This window comes from Embiotoca jacksoni, unplaced genomic scaffold (genome assembly GCF_022577435.1).
Source record: "Embiotoca jacksoni isolate LCO1_2020_lvr unplaced genomic scaffold, fEmbJac1.0.p SCAF_25, whole genome shotgun sequence".
Taxonomy (NCBI): domain Eukaryota; kingdom Metazoa; phylum Chordata; class Actinopteri; family Embiotocidae; genus Embiotoca; species Embiotoca jacksoni.
This window is the reverse complement of record NW_027185376.1, coordinates 1,934,250-1,958,801: the sequence shown is the minus strand read 5'-3', so window position 1 is coordinate 1,958,801 and position 24,552 is coordinate 1,934,250. Positions and strand designations below refer to the sequence as shown.

At 41.5% G+C, this 24,552-nt stretch overlaps 1 protein-coding gene across 1 annotated transcript in view; it reads left to right on the top strand.

Moving 5' to 3' along the window:
* ptprn2 (protein tyrosine phosphatase receptor type N2) overlaps positions 1 to 24,552 on the top strand; it is a 123,332-nt gene that overhangs the window by 13,370 nt on the left and 85,410 nt on the right. The window contains exons 2-9 of the mRNA XM_069159531.1: positions 971 to 1,021; positions 9,014 to 9,127; positions 16,155 to 16,411; positions 18,459 to 18,912; positions 19,059 to 19,355; positions 19,603 to 19,643; positions 20,254 to 20,678; positions 24,334 to 24,420. Coding sequence (XP_069015632.1) covers positions 971 to 1,021; positions 9,014 to 9,127; positions 16,155 to 16,411; positions 18,459 to 18,912; positions 19,059 to 19,355; positions 19,603 to 19,643; positions 20,254 to 20,678; positions 24,334 to 24,420 — 1,726 coding nt within the window. The remainder of the gene's footprint in view (positions 1 to 970; positions 1,022 to 9,013; positions 9,128 to 16,154; positions 16,412 to 18,458; positions 18,913 to 19,058; positions 19,356 to 19,602; positions 19,644 to 20,253; positions 20,679 to 24,333; positions 24,421 to 24,552) is intronic.

The following is a 24,552-nucleotide window of genomic DNA, read 5'->3' as shown; positions in this document are numbered from 1 at the left end:
TGTCCTGATTATCTGTCCTTTCTGTGCCAATTGATTAGCAGACTTCCCGTGCCTATCTCTTCTCATTATCAAAGAAGGCCTCCCCTCCCACTCAGCCTGTTCTTCATTCACGGTCACGAGCTGCTCATCGCTGTCCATCGAGGCCACCGGGCCAAGAGGGTGCATCCAATTCCGTCACTCTGCCTGATGAGCAGAGAGGGCGAAATAACAAAGATAAAAGACTTCAGACTTGGCCTACTTGTTTGCAGATTTTCTCTGTTACCGACCCTGCAAACGGCATAAACTCAATAGTATGAGCTGAATCTCATTTTCTCGGCTGAAGGTCTGTATTATTGTTACAGCTCCCTTCAATGCTGAATGTGTGATCACATTCGGCCTACAAGACAGAAAAAAAAAAAAAAAAAAAAAAAAACTAGCACTTTAAGAGGAGTTTTTAATTGTGCAGACTATTTTGTTCTCGAAGCCGTCTTTTCCTGGAAATGTGTAAATATGGAGGATCACCTGTGCGGATCGGCGAGCAGAAGAATCAGTCCTCCTCCGTTCGTTGCAACTCCCACGTGCGAGATGTGAACACGGGGAACAGCTACTCGTAATGCTCCCGCCATCTGTTCATTTATTAGTCTGGAACACCCATTCTTAGTCCAAGCGTTAAAGTTAATTAATATTCATACAACATTCATATATGGAAACGTTGCCCATGGAGTTGGGGTATTAGTGTCAGAGACAGGATAGGCCAGGTCACACTAATTGATGATTGATGGCTCTGCCATTAGCAGCGAGGCCCTCGGCCAGAGTTAATGTAGTACTAAGCTGTACTATTATAGAGCGGTCACATATTTAGAAATTGCGACATTTGACTAATTTTGTGCTGCATTTTCTTCTTTTTTTTCCCCCCACGCAGGTTGACCCCTTTGTTGAACTGTGTTTTACGTTTTTCCCCCCTCTCTGTTTCACCTTCTCTGACCTCCAGGTTGTCTGTTTGAAGACGAGCTCTGTGCATCATACGAGTTCTGCGTCAATGGTAAGTCCGCCCGCACCCCCTCATTACACTCAGTGTTTTCTCAGTCCCATATCAAGTCTTAAAAGAAAATATTTTTGAAATATGAATATTAAAATTTGTAATATCCTTACAAATGAGTATGAAGACCTCAAATCTATTGTCTAAATGCCTTTAAAATGCTACCGCCGTTACATTCCTTGTGTTACATAATCAAAGAATACGAGGGGATGTGGCTGCAGAAAAGATCGCGCACGATGTTCTTTTTTGGGAAAGAATTGATAGGAATACAATACATGTCAAAACATAACGATGAACTAGATGTTCAAACGGTGAACAAGTATTGCCTCGTGAACAAGCAGGAAAACTTAGCTCAGAAAACATTAGCTGTCATTTTTCAGAGCAAGTATGCTGATAGCTGTTTAGCTGTGGTAGAGAACATTACAAGGAATGTGGCCGACTAGTTATAACACATAAACTGTGTATACTGATGGACGCAGCAAAAATGTGTCTGTGACCCTCAGTTTGCACTGCATTTTCAGGTTCTTCCTCGTAGGCTTCGATTTCTTATTTTCCGGTTCATCATCATAAAATGATTTATGAACGTACTTTGTGTTAAACTCAAATCGGAATTCCTTTTTCTTCAAAAAATTTTCTTTCAAATGATTGGATTAAATTTTGTAAATGCAACGTCTTAAAAAAAAAAAAAAAAAAAAAAAAAAAATCTAAATTCAACATCCTTGAGCCTGCAGGTAAAATCCTATGTTATTTTCAATAATTCAGGGGATTTATATATATAGATACTGACTGATGGGTTTGCTCACCGCACATATGAGTCACGCTTAACAAAAAGCATTACAACAAATAACAGCCAGGCTGCAACGGTCTGAATTTACAACGCAAGCACACACAGTAGCTGTCGCTTCTCATTCATCTAACAACTAGGTTTTATTGTCAATACCAACAGGATGTTTTCCCCTTCATATGCCGAGGTTTCCCTCTAACCACGGCCTCATCTACAAGCCACCTTGTCATGGAAGATGGATGTGTCTGTCTCGGGGGTTGCCGTGACAACGTGTCACCTGATGAACAGGGGGGGGGGGGGGGGGGGGTAAACGTCGGGCCTTTTCACAGTGTGTCATTCAGTTGAATCACACAGTGGGTTGTAACTTTGAAGGGGGGGATTGATAGCGTGTCGATCTCCAGCATCATCTTCACGACAGAGCCGACGTGAAAGGTTAATGAATTCTTACATCGCGTGGCGGCAACGGCTCGGCATAAAGTCGTACGTGTGCAGAGAGGTTCTCCATCTGCATGTTAGTTTTTGCCCTCACGTCGATAGTGAGTTAAGGCCTCGGCTTTGAGGTTGTTTGTTTGTTTGCCGACTTCATTTACTTGCGCATATTCATGTTCAAATCAGTTTCACAAAAATGAGAGCCAGCGAGGGGAAACTATTACACGCTGACAGACAACAGGATTACGTGCAAACCATAATGTGACCTATAGGAGACAGTGCAGAGGACAAGCACTGAAATATTATGTTCATAAGACGACGAGGATGAGAATGACCTAAGATAACATCAAATTTGGAGCTTTGTTTATAACTCTGTCTACCGGCCTTAAAGCTTTTTATGTGCAGACATTATGACATTTATTACTCTGTGACTGTAGAACATAATAACTAAAAAAAAAAACAACTATACGTAGTACAAACTTCATACCTCACATTTAATCCTATTAGATTTTGGAGCACCTTCCTGCATAAAATTGCATATTATTGAGGGAACGCTGATTCCCCAGAAATTGCTTTAACTCTGAAACCCTTTAGGCTAAGAAGCTCAAAATGATACCAGATATTTAGCATGCAAAGCTAATTACTTGCTGATTAATGACTTAATATAATAATTAAGGAGGAAACTGATTCTTTCCAATGAACTCATACATAGCCTCGGCATTATACTTCCAACGTAACAACTACATACAATGTCTGGACAGTTTGATTAATGATGACAAACTACAAGTGTTGTGAGCATGCTGTCGGTGGTATTTTATCACAGAGATCATGGTGGGACATAAGTCCTTTTGTTTAAGATATCAGTTTTATTGTTTTAATACTGTAGTCATTCATCAAGACTGCAGATAATCCTTGTTTTCATTCATCAACGGATTATTTTCCTGGAAAAATCTGAAAATATACAACGTAAATGTCACTTACAATTACCCAGAACTTTTCCAAGCAAATGTGACCTTTACTAATTGTTGGTTACATCAAAACAACAGTCAAAACTAGTGTTGGATCAATTTTCTGTCCACCAACTCAATCAATTCATCGACCAGTGGTTTTACATACAGAGGGGAAAAAAAAAAGGAATGACTGAAGGCAGTAAAATCAATAATAATGGATGGAACAGCCATATTTCCAAGGAAAAGAGATGGGTCATGAAGGAATGGTTTAACATTTTGGGAAATATAAAATTTCATCTATTTCTTGGCAAAAAAAAAAAACCACTTAAACATGAATCAACTATATGAACTATAGCACTGAGATGCATTTTAAGGTGGTGGAATATATAATAGTGACGGGCAGTGGGTAGTCTTCAGATTTGCGGCATATTAGAGAAGCAAATTTGGAGACCTCCTCCCTTATTTCCATATTAACCCAGTTTCGGAGGAAACAGGGAGGAGAAGGCAGCGCAGAGAAGTATAAAACACGGACTTTAATCACACGGCCTGCTTTGGTACAGAGGGGAGCCTAATCGAAGGAAATTGCTGACACCTCAACAGAAAAATACCCAGAGGCAGACAACAGGGTCGTAATTGGTGTGGATACATTAGACTGCCACGCAAGGATATGACGGGAGATGATCATTTGTTCTGAGATTTGTCTCTTTTCCTCCCATCTTTTCTTCTTCAGCTTCTCTTCTCTTTTTTTTTTTTTTTTTTGCCATGCCCACACCATCCCTCTTACGCTGTAAATGTAATTACAGGCTCACTAAAGGCAAATATATACAGTCTACTGTTAGATTAATGCTGTGCCTAACATGCAAGCGATGAGATGTTATTTGGTTGCTTCATAACCCTCTGCGCACTCGCAGTCTCCGTTCTGTCACTCTCCATTGAACTCCTGATGATCAGCAGCCACTGCACAGACAGATGATGAGTGGGAGTAACTAGGTCTGCCACTTCGACTCTTCCGCAGGTCCCCGAAGGAGTAACCTGGTTTATTCTGGGCGGGACCAACCACTCTCGTTTTCACCCGGGCTGTTGCCATGCAGGGTGGCTGAGGGCAGGGAAGGCGCAGCTCCTCCCCTCCGTATCGGTTTTACACAGTGCGTTGTGTTCGACGACCACTCGCGAGATGCTTTGATGTTCACGAGTTGTTATTTAACAGCACTGAGTCAGATTGATTTAATGAGGCTTTTTTTTTTTTTTTTTTTTTTTTTAATTATTATTTTTTAAAAACACTGATCAACAGAAAAAGACACTCTCTATTCAAAGTGACCTGAATTAATTAATACACCGCACGCTCGCCAAAAGTTTTCATCGATTTTAATAGGAGGCGCATAAATCACGACGTGATCTCACAGAAATCTGTGAAATAACCACAGCATTGTTTTGCAAGAATAACTGTTGCCGGCCTTTATCTGCTATCTGCTAGAGGAAGCTAATGCTGACATTTCAACTGTGTGAGTTGGTTGAAATTTCCGTACACAATTCACATTTATATTTTACTTATGGGAAAAAAAAACCCGGCAAAAGAGTGACACATTTCAGCTGTATACACAAAATATAAGACTAAAGCTAGCATTAGCTTAGCATCGTCACTACCTAATGTAGAAAACATAGCCCTACTGTTACAGCACGTCCATCAAATTGTGATTAAAATATATTTTGTTCTAACATAACCCTCAGATGATTCAAATGCGTTACAGTGATTATATTTAAAACTTTAGTTTTTTTTTTTAGTTTTTTTTTTTAGTTTTTAAACAGCATGCTTTACATTTATAAGAATGAAGGATTTGAGGTTGCGGAAAAAGTAGGCTACTGAATTTGGCAAACTTCCTTAAACCGAGTAAGGAACAGAAAAGCTGCTAATGCCACCTTGGATTCTTCAATCCTGAACAAATACAGTATAATTTCACAATCCCTCACAATAATATGTCGAGCTAATGACTTTCTTTTCTTTGGAAATCATGCTCACATTGTGGCTATCTGGACATGCAAATGATTGCAGCGGACATTAGAACAGACGGGTACATGTTTGTCAGTTTGGTCTTTTATTTTGGATTATTTAGGGCTTAACAAAACACCACCCTTAAACTCAGTAGATGGACAACGTTGCTATGTGGAAAAAAATCCAAGCTTCAGTTACTTGGTTTACTTGCTATAATTGAACAACCCCTTTTAGGGGAGAGGTAAGAGGACAAGATGGGAGATAATGTAGGATAAAAGCGCTGAGCGTATAACAGTTACTGGGATGAAATCTACTTTCATTTCATATTTGACGTTAAAGGAAGTGAATATTTCATAGGTTTAAACAGCAGCTGATTGCATAAGTAGTATATTTTGGGAAGAAGTACCTTCAATATATTCTAGATGTTATTGCGTCATTGATTAGCAATTACTGTCCTCCGTATGCCGTTCGAGCTTCTGGCGCTGGGTGTCATTTCTGATGCAACCTCTTCTAACCTTTACGCTCATCTTCAGGGGAAACACTTTTCTAAAGCTTCTTCTTAAAGGATACGTGATTACCTGGAAATGCATTTTAATTTGATGCAGCTCTCCAGCGTCTGTGGCTTATTGGTGTGATAAGCTGAGCTAAAGTACAGCGGATAAGTGCTACATGTTTCCCTCGGGGCACCGGTTGGCTCCTATTAAACACTTAACCGACAGTGTTGTATCGATTGGCGGTTATCCTGCCCCCACTTTGGCCAATATTGTCTGAATGGTCCGCGTGTATTTTAGATTTAAACGATTTCGGTGATGCTTCTATTGATCAGCGCTCGCAACGAGCGCAACTGCAGCATAAACACTTTAAGTAACCGCTGCCAAAAATCCAAATATCAAACGATCTCCATGGGCGGAGAAAGAGCGCCAACGCTGAAGATGCAAAACCATGAATAATCGAACAAGTGCTGAGTAAAGGACGGGTTAAGTATAAGGAATAAAAGATGCAACAAAGGGTTTTAATTTAAAAAAAAAAGCCACATGCTTTTTAAGGGGAGGGAAAGGGATATGTAAAAATAAAAATGTAATAATAGCGCTGATTTATGCTCACAGCCACATTCAATAGGCAGCATGTTTTGATGTAGCTCCGAGAGTCTGCTTTATCTTTATTCATTTCTGTATTTACATGTGCTTTGCAGTGCATGTATAAATATAATTATCATTTCAAAGGCTGTCACATAAAAAGCCCAGAATAACCTGTAAAAACTTCATTAATCACATCCTGATCACTTTAGCTTTTGTTCCCATACCTTTTCTTTATTAGCGGCCTACATCTGGCCGGTCTCGGTGCATTGATTTGAGCCTATTCATTTTCATGACATGAGTTGCACAGCTAATACACCTGTTCCAATATGTCTTAATTTGTCTCCCGGGTCCGTCTGCCTCTCTTCCAACAGTCTTTTAGAAATGCTTTGCTGACTGTCAGCTTTAGTGTTTGCTCCTGTTATCCCGGAGCATTAGCTTTCACAGTTTAAATAGCTGTAGCGGCAGCCGGGTGTCGCTCTGTCTGTCACAGTGGGTGGGGAGACGGAGTCTGGATTTACAGCTCTTCACCTTTTTTTTGGCTAATAATCTTCTTTATTCCTGTCAACATGCTGCTTATCCAGACATAGCTCCTTTTTTTTTTTTTTTGAGAATGTCACTGATTTACGTTGTTGTATGTTTAAGGATTGATTCATTGATTGACTCTGTGGCCTGTTTTATGCATTATGGATCACATTGATCAAGGTTTATTTGCATTGCAGTTGCCTCCTGCTCGTCACATTGCCGCCATTTGGCACAAATTGACCTATTGTCAGCTTGATATTTCCCCAAGCCAGACAGGTGATCATTACAAAATCACTGTCTTCCTCTGTTAATAGACTTTGCTTCACTCCTCGATCAACCCTCGTGATTGAAAGCACTCATTGTAAGTCGCTTTGGATAAAAGCGTCAGCTAAATGAAATGTAATGTCGTGTAGATCGCACTGATGCTGACATATTTAGGGACACTCTCTCTGCTATTTGATTTCCCTGCATTTCCGTGTGTTATTTTTTTTTAAGCTTTGGACAACCCTCCATCCAGCCAACACATGCTGCTCTCCTCCAGGCCCGGAATTAAAATGTTGTTTTTTAGATGTCAAAAATAGGGGAAAATAGTCTGTTTCCCCTGCAAGCTGTCAACTACAATGAACGACCGTTGCTTGTTTTGATCGTCTCGGCGTTGTGAATACACGCAATAAAGTGACAGAACAGCTTCGTGAATAATTGTGCGCGTGGCTCCGAATGGCTCAGCATCACCTCCATAAATCAGTCAACTGTTTCATTCGGCAAACAAGAATTTCTTTGTCGTGAAATAACTGACTTTTATATTTAATGCACTAAATCCCCGCTGTGTGTCTGAGTACCTGGGAATGTCCCTGACAACAAAGAAGGGAAGTAACATGTGCCGTTACCATGGGAACCAATGAGGTACGCAGCGCATCAAACATTTAACAGTGTCCCGTCACTTGTTATGTCACCAGCCTCCCATTATGTCTTACATAATGTGTTGTTAGTGTACAACTGGGGAAAAGACATCGCACCAGAAGTCCAACTCACTTATTTCGTGAACACATCAAGCGTGTCAGCAGGGAAAATATCTTTAGAAACGAGGGATTGTTGGCGAAGAGGATCGAGACGGTTGACGTCTTTTGTCTGTGATGATCTGCGCGTCTGTAGGTGGGAAGTTTTCTTCTGCGCTGTTTGAGATCTCAAAATAACTCCCGAGCGTTGCACTGTGCTGTCTATGCTAATTCACCACCTCCCACAAGCTTATTCCTGTACAAAGCTGTCATTTAACACGTCACAGGCAGAAGAGGAAGTCATGAAAACCTCGTTTAGTCTAAAACTTCAATTTAGACTCGTCAGACATAATTTTATCATAGTAATTATCAGTCACTTAATTTGACAATGAATGTAATTCACTTTTTTGAGTTGAAGGTGACAAAGTAGGCTGAGAAATGCTTCACTTTCAGTGCAAAGATGCCACATCACGTGTATGATTGATGGATATGATTGATCATTAAATATTTGGATTTTTTTTTTTTTTTTTTTAAAAGCCCAGACAGAAACATTGCAGCGTGTAGTGGACATGAGGTTTCGTGTATTCTGTGGTTCCTGACGTGTCAGTGAGCCTCAGTCGTACCATTGATGTTTACTGTTATTGTCGGACAACTTGAATTAATTAATGGGAAGCTGCGGTGCAGGACCAAGTGTTGATGCGCATCATTTGATCCCATCTAATGACAGTGGCATCGCTTACGCACACACACACACACACACACACGCACACACACACAGAGGAAACAACGCAGATTGAATCTGCAGGATTTCTTTTTGTCTTTTTAGCCAATAAGATGCATGGATTTATCTCCACAGCTGAGAGAAGGTGACAACACAGGTCATTTATATTCCAGGCTTCGCATCTACACACTGCTGTCTGACCCGCAGAGCCTCCCCATCCTTCAGAGGTCTAGACCAGCCATTGAATTATGGGGTTGATAGGGACTCCGTGGCGTGGGTTGCCTAGCAACCTCTATCGAGAGAGGCGGCAGGACCGTTGATAGGGAGATTAACGGGGTCCCTGATAAAGGCCTTCCTGCCCTGAACGGCTGCTTATCGTGGTGCTGTCACAGGAAAAATATCAGGTATTACCTCCCCCAAAACAGGAAATCAGAGGTACCAAACTCTGCAGGTGCCGCACACGTATGACAAAATATCCCCTCGTGTACCTGTCGTCACCAGTTTCCTTTCTTTTCCTGCCTGCAGATGGAGTGTTTGGAAGGTGCCAGGAGTTGGCCGGTGCAGACCTGTACACATACGATATTTCTTCCTCTGCTCTGCAGCGCCTCAGGATCCTCCTCCAGAAACTGGCTCACAGAGGTACGAACTGCCTGTCCGTCTCTGTCCGAGTTTACTTTCTTTTGTTCAGCGTCAATCATGTACAGTACAGGCCTTACATCAAATGCTTGTCAACTGCCATTGTGTGAAGCAAGCCAAATAAGCCAAGCTGTCTCTTTGGCTAGCTGAGCGCACCACCACAGGGCCAGAACAGGTCACTGTGCTCATATCGGGCCATTGTTTCGCGTCTAACTCCAGCAGCCAGTCTAATAGACTTGTGGTGCTGGTTGGAATTTTAGAGCTAATTTTGTGGATGAGTAACTGTGAGGTGTGCAATCTAATCACATCAGACAGCCTCCCCTATTCAATCAATGTGCTTGTTAGAGCAGGTTACATCTTTCAGGCGGATTAAATATCTAAAAAAATATTCTTATAAAATGTATTCATAACAGAAATAACTGTATAGCTCATGAAGAATAAAGTTGCAGGGGGAAATCAAGAGTTATTGTTTTCCCAACCTGGAGTCATGCTGTGTTTCCTTTGGCTCACACATATTTTAAGAGTCTCATCAGTGCGTCTCATCTGTTTTGAAATTTAAATATGGCAGATTTGATATTCATGTCTTGTACTTGTTGTGGAGAACAGAGTCTCCTCTTGCTGATGGTTGTTACAGTGTGAACAACAGCTAGAAATGACTGCAGCCTCCAGGCAGTCTGCTGCACACATGAACTGAGACGCCACCAAGTCAAGAAAAAAAATGACTTGAATTTTGTGTATGCTGGAAAAAAAAACTCATTTTATTTTTCCTGAGTATGTTTCCTGGAACCAAATATGTTATTTGGTACTAATTAAAGGTAAAAAAAAAAATGTAGACAAACAGATGTACATTTCTAACTAGTCACATCCAATTAATTGGTTGAAAAGCAAAAATATAAAACATGTACATACATCTATACACAGTTCATTATAGTTACCAATGAAATACAAATTGTGATTATCTTCTACATATTTTCTCCACACATTTATAAGGCTGTAAGTGCAGTTATGACCCACCAGGGGGCAGTAGACACCTTTAACACAGACCGTGACCACAAACATCCGCCCTCCGAACATAATTGGCTTTGCAGGCCACTCGGAGCTTAATATCTTTTAACAGGCGTGAACTAGTGTTGAAAATCATTAAGAGTAAGCAGTCGGCCAGAGGAAACATGAAAAAAAAAAAAAAATAGAAAGAGGGGGGAAAAAAAATTCAGTGATGAATATTAAGCCAGGCGAGACCACACATTTATTCTAATTACTGCTCAGAAATAAACAAATGAGAGTGAGGAGGATGAGAAGAGATCTGGTGTGTAATTTTTTTTTTTTCTGCTTCGTTTTAAGAGGTGTTTAATTCTTTAGGTGCTTTTCATTATGAGACTCGTTCCCTGACCTTGTGCTTTGAGACAGCCGCTCACAGACGCCACAAACATGACATCATCACTTTGAAACATTTTCCCCTCCTCTGTCTTGTAGAATCACATCCAGACACAGAGCATTATCTCCGGATGAGTCCACAATGCACCGTTAATGCTCGGTGGCACGTTATTCTTATCTGCTCAACAGCTATTGAAGTGTCATCTTTGAGACGTGGGGGACCTTTTTTCTTCTTTTTTTTCTGCCCAGACGGGGCTATAGAGACCATTGTACTGTAACCTAAATTGAAGAGATGAAGGAGAGGAATAAAACGGGGAGAAACATCAATGGAATCGATTTACAGTCCTCTTTATCTTGCATCAGAGCAGGTAGAAATCACACAATCTCTGCTCGCTGAACAACACCAATGTCATTCAGATCAATAGAAATTGACCCTTGTACAAAAGGGCTCGGGTTGTCTGGATGTGTCCCCATTGGCCGAGCACGGTGTCTGGTATTACATTTTCAGCACAATATACCTTTTGAATGCAAGGCACTGTCATCCAACTGCAAATGACTTTTATATTACCCAGCCAAGCAACTTTATATTCACTGTGTGCAGCCACAGTGTGTCTACACATCTCATAGCCAGGCGGCTGTCATATTGAGTTGGAATCATTACGGCTCTGCTAAATATGTGAGTTTGTGCAGCCTGGGATTGTATGAATATATACACACAGTAACTGCAGTGGTTTGAATTTGAAGTACAATATATTAAAATGATGGAGTATTTAATTGGACATTCTTTAAGCCTCTCCCCGAAAGCAGCAATTGTCCAATCATACCTTAGCAACTGTAACTAGGTGCAGGAAGTCTGTCAGTCTCTGGGTTCTCCCAACTCATAGTGACATCACCCATCAGTTTGTGAACTGAGGTTTTGACGTCTGGCATTTTGGACGTCAACATCTTGTTTTTTTTTGCCGCCAGAAGGGAACATATTTTGAGGAGTGGACGGAGGACACTAAATATGTCAATCAAACCAGGCACGCCACCAAACATACCTCCCTTTGAGCTAATATCTAATTTATGATTGTATTATTTTCAGGAGGAGCACCAGAACACTGATCAGAAGGAGTGAATTGAGCAAATGACAGCGTAACAATTAGTAGAAAAAGATCTGTTAGTTTGTATTTCATGAGAAGTTGTGGCTTTTTTTTAATGGGAGTCTATCGGAGCCGGTGTTTTTTTTGGAGCGAGTCCCTAGTGGCCCTCAGTGCTATTGTACTTTAACACACTTCTGCATTGGCTCCACCGTTTGGACCCAGAGGCTACATTAATTTTTACATACAGTCTGTGGTTTTATCCTTGCTTAAGTGCTGTTCCTGGGTAGTAGATATGATATTCTGCATTTAAGGAGTTACGAGGAGGGTTACGCTTTTTACCCTCTACAAGAACTAAGAACAGAAATACAAAACTGGGAGGAATGAGTTTTAAAATATCTTTATCTCCGTTAATGTAAGTCTCAAATGTTAGCTTTCCTGGCCAGTTATGCAAAGGCTATGCATCTCCGCCCAGTTTAGTTCATCCTGTCTTATTTTTCAGTGTTACTTTTTTCTTGATTCTGTTTTGTTTTACATCCTGCCATTGTGTTTTTCCCGCCCGTTTTTGCACTCACCTGCGTCTTGTTTCCTCGTCAGCACTAAATGTATTTAGTTCTCCCTCCTCCTCAGTTCTTTGTCAGTCTGTCGTGTCTGTTTCCATTCCCCGGCTGTCAACTTCTTGTTGTTGATCTTCATCAGTAGCTTGAATTTTCTGGAAGTAATTTTGTATTTCACCCACATCTGTTTGTTTGGGTTTATTTTGTTTAGTTTCTTTTGGTTCGATTTTAGAGAGTTCGGCTCGCTTTTTGTTGTTTCTGATCCTGTTAGAGTACCGGTTTTGTGGTAAATCAACCTTTACTTTTTTAAACCTCACTCCGTGTCTTGCGTCCTGCCCCCCTGCCCCCGCCCAAAAAAGCGTAACATTTACAACACTGACAACACTTAATTATTCTGCGTTTTTTTTTTTTTTAAACTAGTTTGTCACAGCTTTCAGCTTCTGGTCAATACTTATGCTGTCAAGCTCCATACGCTCAACATCAGAAGGAATCATGTCAGCGTGTAACTGCGGTAGAGTTGATGGACGATGTTAAACTACTGTAACCTGCAGTCGATTGACCTCTCGACCCTGCGCGGAGCAGCAGATACTCTCACAGTACAGGCAAGTCAAGTAAGATGATGAATTGTGACATTTGCATTAGCTCCATTGACAGGAATCGTCAGTCAGGGAGAATCAGTGACCATAAACTGACATCATCTGCCTCCAGTGCTACCGAGACGACATGTTACTCTTCGTTCTACTTTGCTTCCTGCGCAAATACGCTTTCTTTGACAGACAAGTAACAAAACCCATTGTTGTTTTTCCTCATGTGCTGCTCTGTCTGTTCCCTCACAACCTTGCTAAATAGCACTAGAGAGAACAGATCACACACCAACGTGCCGTGTGAGAACTTGAGCTGTTATGAGGAAAACAAGGGGGCTCTGTTGACTCATTCAGTGTGATGCCATGTCTGTGAGGACAGGCAGATTATTTCCTTCAAAAAATCTTGTATGTCTTTGTATATATGCAACCAGGTTTTTTTTTTTAGGTTTTTTTTTAGAAATAAACATGTATGGGTGGGGTCAGTTATCATACACTCATGCTGTGAAGTCAAACCCTTCTTTTTTTTTAAATAATTTTAGCAGACAACCTAAAGTTTCCAAAGATAACAAATATGTCAGCCAAAATTTGTTGATGCATGAAATGATAATGATTGGTATGACCTGGTAAAATAAGATATATATATTTTTAATTCTCTACCTCTGAAATGTCAATATAAAACTGACAATAAATGAATTGCTTGTTACAAATGGCACTTATTAATGCATTTGTATTTTGTCGCCTGACTCATCAATGCACTGTTGGTTAATTTATGTGTCAAATTCAGAGTGACACATTTCACTTTGACTAATTAGGTTGAACTTGCTGCTAAATTATTCACGCTCTTTTTCCATTACTGCCTTTAAAATCAGTCGGTGGACAGAAGTAAGGGAAAGGGGAAAATCTGCATTTCAAAACCACCAGATGAAATAACAAGACATGTAGACAGGATCCCATCTAATAGGCTTTGAATATTTAGGAGGCCCCTTCTCTCCCTCTCTCTCTCTCGCTGTCACACAGAAAACAGACAGGAGGCCAACAGAAATATCTTGCTTGTTTGAAAGCTGTTGCGCTAATGGCAAGGCGTTAATTAACTGAGGCATTTGCCTGAGTCGGGATGCTATCCTTAACAGGCAAAAAGCTGCAGCACTTGATGAAGGAACCTGCTCTTTCTCTGGACTCGCAGATGAATTTGCGTGACATTTAGCTCCTCAGTGCCAGGATAATCAGCTGAGAGGTTGATTGAGAGGAATACAACCGTAAAGGCCCCACCACTTTTCCTCCTGACTTGTTCTTTTGCAAAACGGCTCATTTTGATTTTGTAATATGCGCCGGCATACCTTTTCCCTCAAGTGTGCCCATCACAGACACACAAAACATGGTATGTATGGAAATAATTGCATCCCCCAGGAGACAGAGAGGGATAGAGGTGTCACAGTCAATGAAGCCGGCCTCTTCCTGTTGTGGCGCCGTCGCACGTTTTACTCTGAACTCATTTAACCAGCTGCAGTAAACCGCAGGTACCATATGGATCCTTTAGGGATGAAGCCAGACCTGATTGTCCCATCGCCACTGATGATGGCATAAATGATCATCACCGCGGTAATATATAGCTAGTACACAGCACATCGGGTAAGCCACGGGTAGTTAAATGTCATTGTTGTACGGATGGATGGCTGAGCTGCGTTCCAGAACAGTGACAACATACGCTGGTTTGTGCTCCATTCACTGCTGCCAAGAATGACTGGAGGCATCTGTAGCTGTTCTGCATTGCTTAGATCCTCATCTGGTGCTTATGAATATCTATGAGAATATCCAGCGTCTATGGGTGAGAAACCAGGCTAATGAAGACATCGTGCACTGTTGGTACATTCATTTCTTCACACATTTCTACTCGGGCTGTTAGTGTATTGACATTAAGAATGTCCACAGCATCAGGAGCGGCATTGTTTCTTCGCATGAGTCCGGTAAAAGCTGAGGTATGCAGCACTTCGGAATCTGAGCACCACATCATAATTACTTGTTTCTCATTAAAAAAAAAAAATGTTTTCTGCACGGGAATGGAAGTGTCATCAGTAAACATCTTGGCTCTATAAAAAAAAAAAAAAGTATAATATCTTTGGTATTTCTGTGCTCTTTGCCGATGGAATCCGGTGCCTCTTGGCTCATTGGGAATGGGGCCATGTTTTGGGTATCTTTTTTTTGCTTGGGTAGCTCCATCTGGTCCTGGCATCGCTGCGCTTTGCCCCTGCCCAGGAGTTCTGCATCCCAACTATGTGTTGGCAATTAGCAGAGATGTTGGCACGGCGTCAGGCCACAGTGTGACATTCTCCCCGGGCTTGTTGACTGGCTGTGTGTGTGTGTGTGTGTGTGTGTGTGTGTGTGTGTGTGTGTGTGTGTGTGTGTGTGTGTGTGTGTGTGTGTGTGTGTGTGTGTGTGTGTGTGTGTGTGCGTGTGTGTGTGTGTGTGTGCGTGTGTGTGTGTGTGTACAAGTCTGCACAAGTCTGCACATACATGTGTCTCTACATGTGTGCATGCATTTGTGCGTGTGCAGTCGTGCCTTCCTGTGAGTTTCTGGTAATCTACTCTTTCAGATTCATCCTTGCTGTTTTGTTGATTACTGCTGTTTACTCTTTAATCACAAGAGGACTACACTACACCAATGCCCCTGGAGTCGAGTACAGTACAAGTGCTGTCCCAAATAAAACAAATTACTAATATTTCCAATCTAATAGATGAGAAATTGTTTGTAATTTCTTTTTTCCTCCTTTTTTTTAAATGGTAATAGTAAATCAAAGTGTAGGATGAGAGAGACACCACAATACTTGTGCAGGAAGAAGATCTTTCTCTGACATTGTACATTTTATGGACACTTTATATTGTATATATAAATATTTTGTTTCCAGTATTTTAGATTATATATATGTATAATCTCGTATATGTATAGTCTGAAGGTAAAGGTCAATTTTTTTGATACATTTTATTTCATTATTTGAAGTGCAGTCATCCTTTTTAAGAAGGCTGCACTTGTTTCTGTCTAATGGCTGAAACAAATACTGGATTAATAGAAAAATAAATGTCAATAACTTTGATAATTGATTAATATTATAAGTCATTTCAATAAGGAATTGACGAAACATTGTCTGGCTGCATCTTTATATCTTTGGGTGTTGTTAGACATTGAAGTAGTAGAGTTATCCTGGACTCTAGGAACGTGTTATGGGGATTTTTCACAATTTTCTAACATTTTATAGACTTAACAATTAATTATTGAATAATGAATGATAATCGACTAATTATTAGCCCTAGATGGTTTTCTTGCTTGCAGGTGAAATTAATTTGAGGAGAGAGTCATCCTAGTCATCCTAGCCCTCCAAGCCCGATTCTCTCTCCTATTCCTTGACTTAGTCAAATTTCAATGTGACCTCTTTGTTTCCAGGTTTGACATGGCAGGATGACATCACTCAGCAGGTCATCTCCAGAGAGCTCTCCAAACTGAGGATCATCCCACTCCGCCATCAGGTCACCCCCCCTAGCTCCCTGACCGCCTACAGAAGCTCCAGAGACGGGAAACTGCGGCCTGCGCAGACAGAGTTGAGCAGAAACTTTGAGCGGTACCTGAACGGGCTGGGTTTCCTACCGCAGGCTGAGATGGACAGACAACCAGGAGTCCAACGAGAGGCAGCCAAGGTTCAGGTGAGAGTCCAACAAGCTGTCAACAGTTACGTGTCTGTGGCATGAACTGGTGTAACAACTACAGGCTACATAAATCAGTAAAAGAAGGGTTTGAAAAAAGACTTATTCTATATGATGATGTCACAGTGATGTCATCAAGGTTGGCATGGTTTGGACTTAAACATTAAAACATTTGACATAAAGCATGCACGACAATTTTGAAGTTTGTGATGTGAAGAAAATTGGCGTTTAAGAGGCAGCCGGGGTCTAATGAAAAATTCTATCTAGTTGCATTATGGGAAATGTAGGATGGAATTTAACGTATATTATAAAGACACTAAAAGTCCAGATCTCCTTCTGTCTCTTTTTTAAAATCTGTCTCAGACAAGTCCCTCAACTTTATGGAAGTGACACAAGTGGCTTTGCTAGAGATATGCGGCATATGGGTCCAACATTAAGTGTAGGAATTCTTGTCCATATTGCATATAACAAAAAAAACATCACATTCTCCTTTACTAAGTTATGGAAGGGCCTCTTCCTATTCCTTTTGAATCTGTCTTTTCCTGGGGTCGCCCTCTCGTGCCTGCTTTGCTTTTGTTTCTCGCTCTCCGTCTTCTCTCGATCTCCCACTGAGTCGGGACCCTTTTTACACAAAGATCTCCCATCACCTCTTTACATTATTCAACCCTCATATTTTAGGGTGGAACCCCAGCTTTGTTTGAGATGTGCTCCGCATCCTTCATAGCCGGGCCGCTTCCTGCTGCTGTGTCAGTGCAGCCATAATGCAAAGTTGAAGAGTTCAGGACCTTCTTTATTGATGAAATGAGGCCCTTTGTTGTGTAGTGTGATTGAAAAAGGCAAACATGGTTAGCATGAATGGCAGAGCACCCCTGTCTTGCTGTGCTAATGCCATTATGGCCTCTCGGTATGCCGGGCTTGGAAAGACTGACATTTTCTCTATATACATTTGAAGGACAGAAAATTGCACTGAGGGAGATAGCTAGTATTAGTGCAGCAGTGACATGGATAATAATGCTGTTCAGTGGATCAGATGTACTGTATGTTTAACTGAAGCGTGGGCTCTTACGATTCAGATGAGAAGAATAATTCTTCTTCCTCACAGAGAGAAGAAAGGACAAAATCACACATTCTTAGTGCCAGAATTAAAACCAACTACAATGGCAAATGGTTAAAAGGCCTCTATATGCCTGTGTACCAGTGCATTGTAATGTAAATACATTATTCATCATGTGTCAAATATAAACTCATATGACTAACTTTGAAATCAGATGACTCGTAATTTTTTTTCCCTTTTTAGATAAGGGATTGCTGCTACTTCTCTGACTGAGGAGATCTGCTTTTTAAAGTTTGTTGTGGAAATGCATGAAATTACTCTTTGAGTGACACTATCTCATCTACGATTTCCATAATGCAATTTCCAAGGGCAGTTGTCTTTGATCTAGAATCCCTATTCATATCCTGTCCTGTCTCGTCGAGCCCAGGTTGCTTCTCTTTTTATACTAAAGCCTGTCACAACAATGCTGACCCAGTACAACCTATTTAATGTTCCCATGGAGGATGAAAAAAAAAAAACTATTGCAGTGTAGGCTGAAGATTCATCAAATAATTTTTTTGTCACTTCCGCTCTGAAGAAATGTACAAAACAAACCTGAGAGAATTCAACCACACTGGATTCAGGCACAGCGGTGCTTCGAGTTAAATACTAATATTAGAACGCTAACATGCGAACAGCGACATTGCTAACATGCTGATGTTTACTAGGTACATTCGCCTTCTTAGCATGACACTACAGTAACATTTACTCATGTTAGATCGACAGGTATTTGATCATAAATAACTAATTCAGTTTTTGGTCTAAGGAGGTACATTATTACACTTTTCATTTTTAGGATAACATTAATAATTTTTCCTGTAGTTGATAAAATATTACAGTCTGGAACAATGGTGGATGCACAGACCAACATTACCAATCTATAGAGCCACGACACTAAACACGTGGAAATTATATCAACATAACTCTAATTGTGGTAAACTGGCCATGTTGTAGAATGAAGACATCAAGTCCGATATTCGTTTGGACCCCAGCCGGCCAAAACCCCAGCAGGGCTGGAAGGAGACCACCATCTACAGCCTTCAGAAAGGAGCTGGCCAACCTCCAGTCACCAAAGTCTCTACCCAGAGTGGAGAGGGCAGGCACCCCAAGCTTAGTCCAACCTACTCCAAGCAGGACCCAGGAAGGAGCAAGCTCCTCTCCAGCCATCTGGAACGGCTTCTCGCTGGCGCACCGGGCCCTCAGCAGGGCGCCCCGGGTGGCGAGGCCGTGTGGCCCAAAGGAAAGCTCCACTACCTCGGCTACATGCATCCAGCTCCGAGCGACCAAGCAGAGCCGCAGACTCAAGTTGGTTTTGGCCCCAAAATCCAAAGGCCTAATCTGGACAGACTGCTGTTTCAGGCCGGCGCAAACCACCCGTCAGCGAAAGAGCCTTTCAGTGCCATGGATGGTAAGAACGTCTCTTTGGTAGCTTGTATTTTACTTTTTCATCACATTTCCCGTTTTTGTAGTTGTTTGTTTGTATTTTTGGGGACATTTTATTACCTTTTTAAATGTGATTTGATTGTGGGTTCTTCCTCTTTTCTTTCTGTTCAGACCGATTCATCCAGAATGTGGTGAACCAGCTGGGGAGGCACAGAATCAACATGGGGACGTTGATGGGCACAGACCTGGACCAGCTGTCTGAGGTCATCACAGGAGCCCTGCAGGAGGTGCATGAGGAGCAGCCTGCGCTTGGGGCCCAGCCAGGACCAGGGGCACCAGACTCCAGGGGGGACACTGAGGCTAACAGGGAGCCACTGGCAGCAACGCATCTGACTCAGGACCAGGATCTCAAATCGGATAAAGGGCAGGATTCAAATAAAAAAAACATAGCGAGAATGAAGCAGCAAGGTTGGTATTACTGAGAATAAAAGTTGGCTGCGTTCAGAGTAGTGACATGTGTTTATTTGTGTCATAGATTTAGGAGTGTAAGGCACTGTAAATTTACAAGTGCTTTAATAAGGCTTTGTTTACATAATCCTCATACTATATGCTGCCAAATGTATTTTTAAGTCTTTCATTTGAGTCATAACTGTTTTGTTTTCTTTCCTGAATACAAAAGAGGACTTCAATTTTCACATGTTGTGTTTGTTTCCAGGCCAGCAGAAAGACGGTGCAGACAAAGAGCCAGACGACAAGGTGAATTTAAAATGACTCTGCTCAACCAACAAATTGGTTTCTGTGGGAGCGAGACATGTCACTTTATTCACTTATGAATGCTACTTCAAATAGGGCTGATTTGAAAGTTTTGCAATTTATAACTTGAAAGCTGCAGAATTATAGAAAATTTCTTGTTTGTTGTCTAACCTCAGTGTCTTCTACGGTGGCCTTGAGGGTCAAAACGCAAAAACATTTTACTAAATGCATACATTAGTGAAATGTCTTTGCGGTTTGACCTTCATGGCCACTGTAGTTTTCACTGTAAAGATACGAAATGATATGGAGTTGCACAACATAGAGTAAATAAGTTACTGAATGCAGGCTTTAATAATTTGTAAGATAAAAGGATGTTATTAGACTTTTCGCCAGCACTTAGATTCAGAAACGGTGATGCATTCAACACAAATTCATACCTTTTCCAGGACTGAAATTTCTAATAGAAATGAACTTTTTTCTTTTCAATTAATTGATTTCCCTCAGAGCTTAGTTAATTCTCTTCTAAAAGGAAACTAGATGTAATATGTTGTTAAAATTAATGAGGAAATGTCTTAATCATTCTAAAAAAGAAATCCTCCATGATTCTGAACAGCATGCAGACTTCTTCTCCAAGCTGCTGGACTACCTCAACATGGAGCCCTTTGGCAATGCTCCAGAGGTCAACAGAGGGCAACCAGCTCCCTTCCGGAAAATGGTCGGACTGGAGAACGTCCAGAGCCGCACGACGCAGAACCAAGTGTCCGTACCCCACCGGTGGGAGGAGAAGACCCAGGCCGTGCCCGCAAAGGAAGGCTCCACCCTGCGGCTGACCGGCGGGGCAGCGGGGCCCGACGCACAGGTGGACTCAGAGATCGAGAGGTGGATGAAGGGGTCTCAGGACCCAGCGGGGAAGAAGCAGCTGGAGGAGCCGCAGAAGAAGGACATGAGAGTCAAAACCCAGCTGGTCCATGTGGGAGTGAAGGAGTTTTCCAGCAGGGGGAAGGACAGACACTTCGGTTACATCATTACTGGATCAGAGTGAGTGTGATTCAAACATACGATATATTTATTGATGTTCAATGCTGATTTGTATGGAGACAAGTATGTAGCTTAAACTAATGCAATATACCACTGAATTTATAAGATTAACTAGTTTGAAAAGCACAAAACCCAGCAAGTAAATACAAACAAAACTTAAAATGGACTTAAAAAAATATTTAATGTCTTAAAAACACAGCAGTGGTGTTTCTCTCAGCTTTCAGTTCAATTGTGTTCAATTGCTCGATTTACATGTCGTGTGTTGTGATTGTTGTTAATGCTGCTTTGAACCAAGAAGTGACACAATAACTTAAATGTGACGAGATCATGGAACGCGCTATAACGGAGATAAGTAGAGAGGTTTTAGTTTAGAAACCACGGCATTAGCTTCTGACAAGGGACGAGCCCAGGAAGAAAAGAAAACTGAGATAGTTTTCTAAACGTTGAGAGGAAGACACAAGTAAGACATAAGTTTTTGAACTGTAAATGATTTGACAGCTTGGTAGTCACTGATAAAGCACTTCTAGCAGATAGACCTACATCCTATATCTGAAAACGTTCTCTATGACATGATTCAGGTAAGTCCTTTATGTATAAAGTGAAGAAAACAAATCCCCATTCGATTGCTGTTTTAGTCTTTTGAAAAAGACACACTGTTCTCAGTTGGGGATGTAATTTTTAAACAAATTTTTATCAGAGATATAAAATGTGGAAAATGTATAAACGAGATAGTTTAATGTGTCAAATGTCTTTTTAATAGCAAAAATAAACTCTATTTAGTTGTAGTTTAACTAAATAATATTTAGAATCAATATTATGTTTTTTCATAGAAAATTCAAACTAGCACTTATAATATAAATATACAAGTAGATATAAAAAAAAATGTCAGATCCTTATTTCATTTTCAATTATAACATTCATAATTAATATTCATTATTTTAGCCAACAAAGTCCAGACATACGGGAACTTCCAGCTGGTGCTCCACGTCTGTTTAATGATTGAATTGCAAACTGGAGATGGTAAACAAATATAATAAGAACTAGATGATTTAGACAGCAGAGATAAATATGGTAAAAAAGGAAATTGAAGATTCTTTGTGAGAATAAATATGATATCATTAAATTGCAGAAAAACACTGTATAAAACCTATATTGTGTATAAAATAAAAACTTAAAGTGATGTGCTCTGGCATCTGTCCTTCGTAACGTGGACTTGGATGCCTGTGAATGGCTTTATGTATACTGTTTACATCAGTACAGACACACACATTAGTCTGGACGTTAAGTCCACTGTATGTCGGTAACCTTGGTTACCTGAGTGGCTGTCAAAAACATAATTATAAAAGCAGCAACAACAACAACAATAATAAAAGTCCATCTCTCAGTCTTAAGAGGTCGTTATTGACTGACTTGATAGCTGCTTCATATTGTAGTTTTTACATCAGCCACACTGTTGGACCCGTTTCAAGGCCGACTCCTTTTACTTACCTTAATACCGAACATATGTCTGCTTTGTTCACTTACTTAAAACCGCCTTTGAAAGACGCCGTTTTCCTGTCAAAACCACCCACATATTCACGTCTTTATGGGAAAGGATACTGTAGTTTAAAATCCTTAGTGTGTGCTGCACCTGATTACAATAGCAGGGATGATAAATCCCTCAGTGTGTGGGTATTACTGTGCTGCATTACAGCTTTAATGATGATACTTTGTCAGGAAGGGTAGCCAAGTTCTCTCCCTCTCCTTCTCTCTTAGCTCCCTCTCAGCTCAGGCTCAGTAAAGATAAGTTCCTATCGACTGTGTCTTCGCCTCTGGCCCTCGCTCAAATCCTTTTATGCCGTTATCAAGTCCAGTGTCAGCGGCTCGTCCTTCACCTGTTCAACACACGTCGTCTCATAAAGGTCTGATGGGCACGCTCTTTGTCACCTCATTGCCACACAAATAGGAATAGCAGATTAAGACGTAGACGCAGAGTACAGGTGAGCATGTGCCAGAGGAAAAGAAGCGGGTCACCTTCTGAGTGGAATATCTTCACCTCCTCCTCTTCGTCTGTCCCCAGCCCACCTAGCACACACCTATAGCAGGCCTGTAGAGGTGTCTCCGCATTTGCTGCAGACCTCATGATTGCACAGTTGTTATCCCCAGCTCCTTCGCACCCTGCAGTGAGGCTACGCAAACCTGCTTATCTGACAGCTCCTGACATGGTGGTGGTGGTGGTGGTAGTGGGGGGTTTGGGGAATAGGAAGGAGGTGGGGTAAGTATGTGCGGGGGGAGGGGGAGGTGGTGAGGGAGGGTGGGTGGGGTGGAAAGGTATGGGTAGAAGAGAAAGAGACGGAGAGAGAAACCCAAGGGGAAAAGTGCTAGCATCAACAACCAAGTCACTCCTGGAGCTCTCCAGTTGCTAGAATTACCGCAGAGGGATGCAAACGTGTCTGGAATCGCTTCGGTGAATCTTTAACTTTCAAAACCCCTCAAAAAGTGGAGGGGGAAAAAAAAAAAAGAACCTCTCACTCTCTCAAAGGTGGAGTGAATCAGCCACTCATGCACAGTACACTGTTGTGTAACAGGAAATCTGCTGTAACGTGGTGTCAAATGTAGGCTAAACAAATTTCAGCATAATTCTGCCTTGAATATATATTTTTTAAAAAAGGCTCTTTTTTTTAAACTGAGCATCAACACAAAAAAAGACCACATATAAATGATATTGCACTCAATACCCTGCGCTGCATGAAATTGTTTCCCCAGTTTATTTTGCATTCCTCTGTTCACATTTTTGTTACCACTCCATAGCAATGTCTCATTATGATCCATGACTTTATTTTTTTTTTGCTGTTGGTGCGTGTCACCTTGCAGTCACTCGGCACTCTCGGTGATTCCGGGTTAAGCCGTCAGCAATAAAGTAGCTTTCTGAGTGTGTTTGTGTGGATGCCCTCCCCATTTCCTCCGTTCGACTCGCCGGCCAGCAGATTGCCTTTGTTTGGTCTATTTCCTTGGCGATTTACTCTCTGAGTGAGAGAGCAGCCGTGGACTGAGCTGAGATGAGGCATGGCTTTATCAGACCACCATTACACTTCACCTCCATTCCATTTGCACCTTATTATTCTCATCTCGCCGCGAGGGCGCGTGCGTGCGTGCGTGCGTGCGTTTGTGTACTCTGCGTTGTCATGTTTTACTTTGAGCGTACATGCGCACCGGGCGGAGAAAGTGAATGTGGGTGAAGAAAGATGAAGAAGAAGAAGAAGAAATATGAGAGAGAGAGAGAGAGAGAGGAGCGTCCATATGATACAGCCATTACACCTCATGCAGGTTCCATTTGCACCTTATTGTTTGTCTCATTGCTGGAAAAAAGCAGGTGATTTACCAAGCCTGAAGAGGCAGCTGATCCCTTTTCCCTTGGCACGGTGCTTTGTGTGTTTGTTTGTGTTTGTGCTTGTCTGTGTACGGATGTGCAAATGTGTGCAGTACATCCATTCAGACAACCTTAGCTTTTGCTTGTGTGCAATGACCCATTTGTGGGTATGAATTGTGGCAGTATCTCCCTAAACAAAAAAAAAAAGAAAAAGCATTTTAACGGCTGAGTGACTGCGTGTATGTTGCATGGGTATGAACCTCCAAACGTGACGCCGAGCTGTGTGTTTGTTTCTCACCCCCCCAGCTCCCTCACCACGGAGCAGGGCTTGGACCTGATGGAGCGGCTGACCCAGAGACTAAGCCTCCACGCCGCCGACCTCACGCAGCTCTCGTATGTACAGACACCAACATCCCACACCTTCACAAATAATGATTTACCTTGCAGTTTACAAACTATACATGGAAGAAGGGATAATTGGCCACATTTAAAGCATTTGAAACGGTTGGGTTGTGTGCCTTTGAG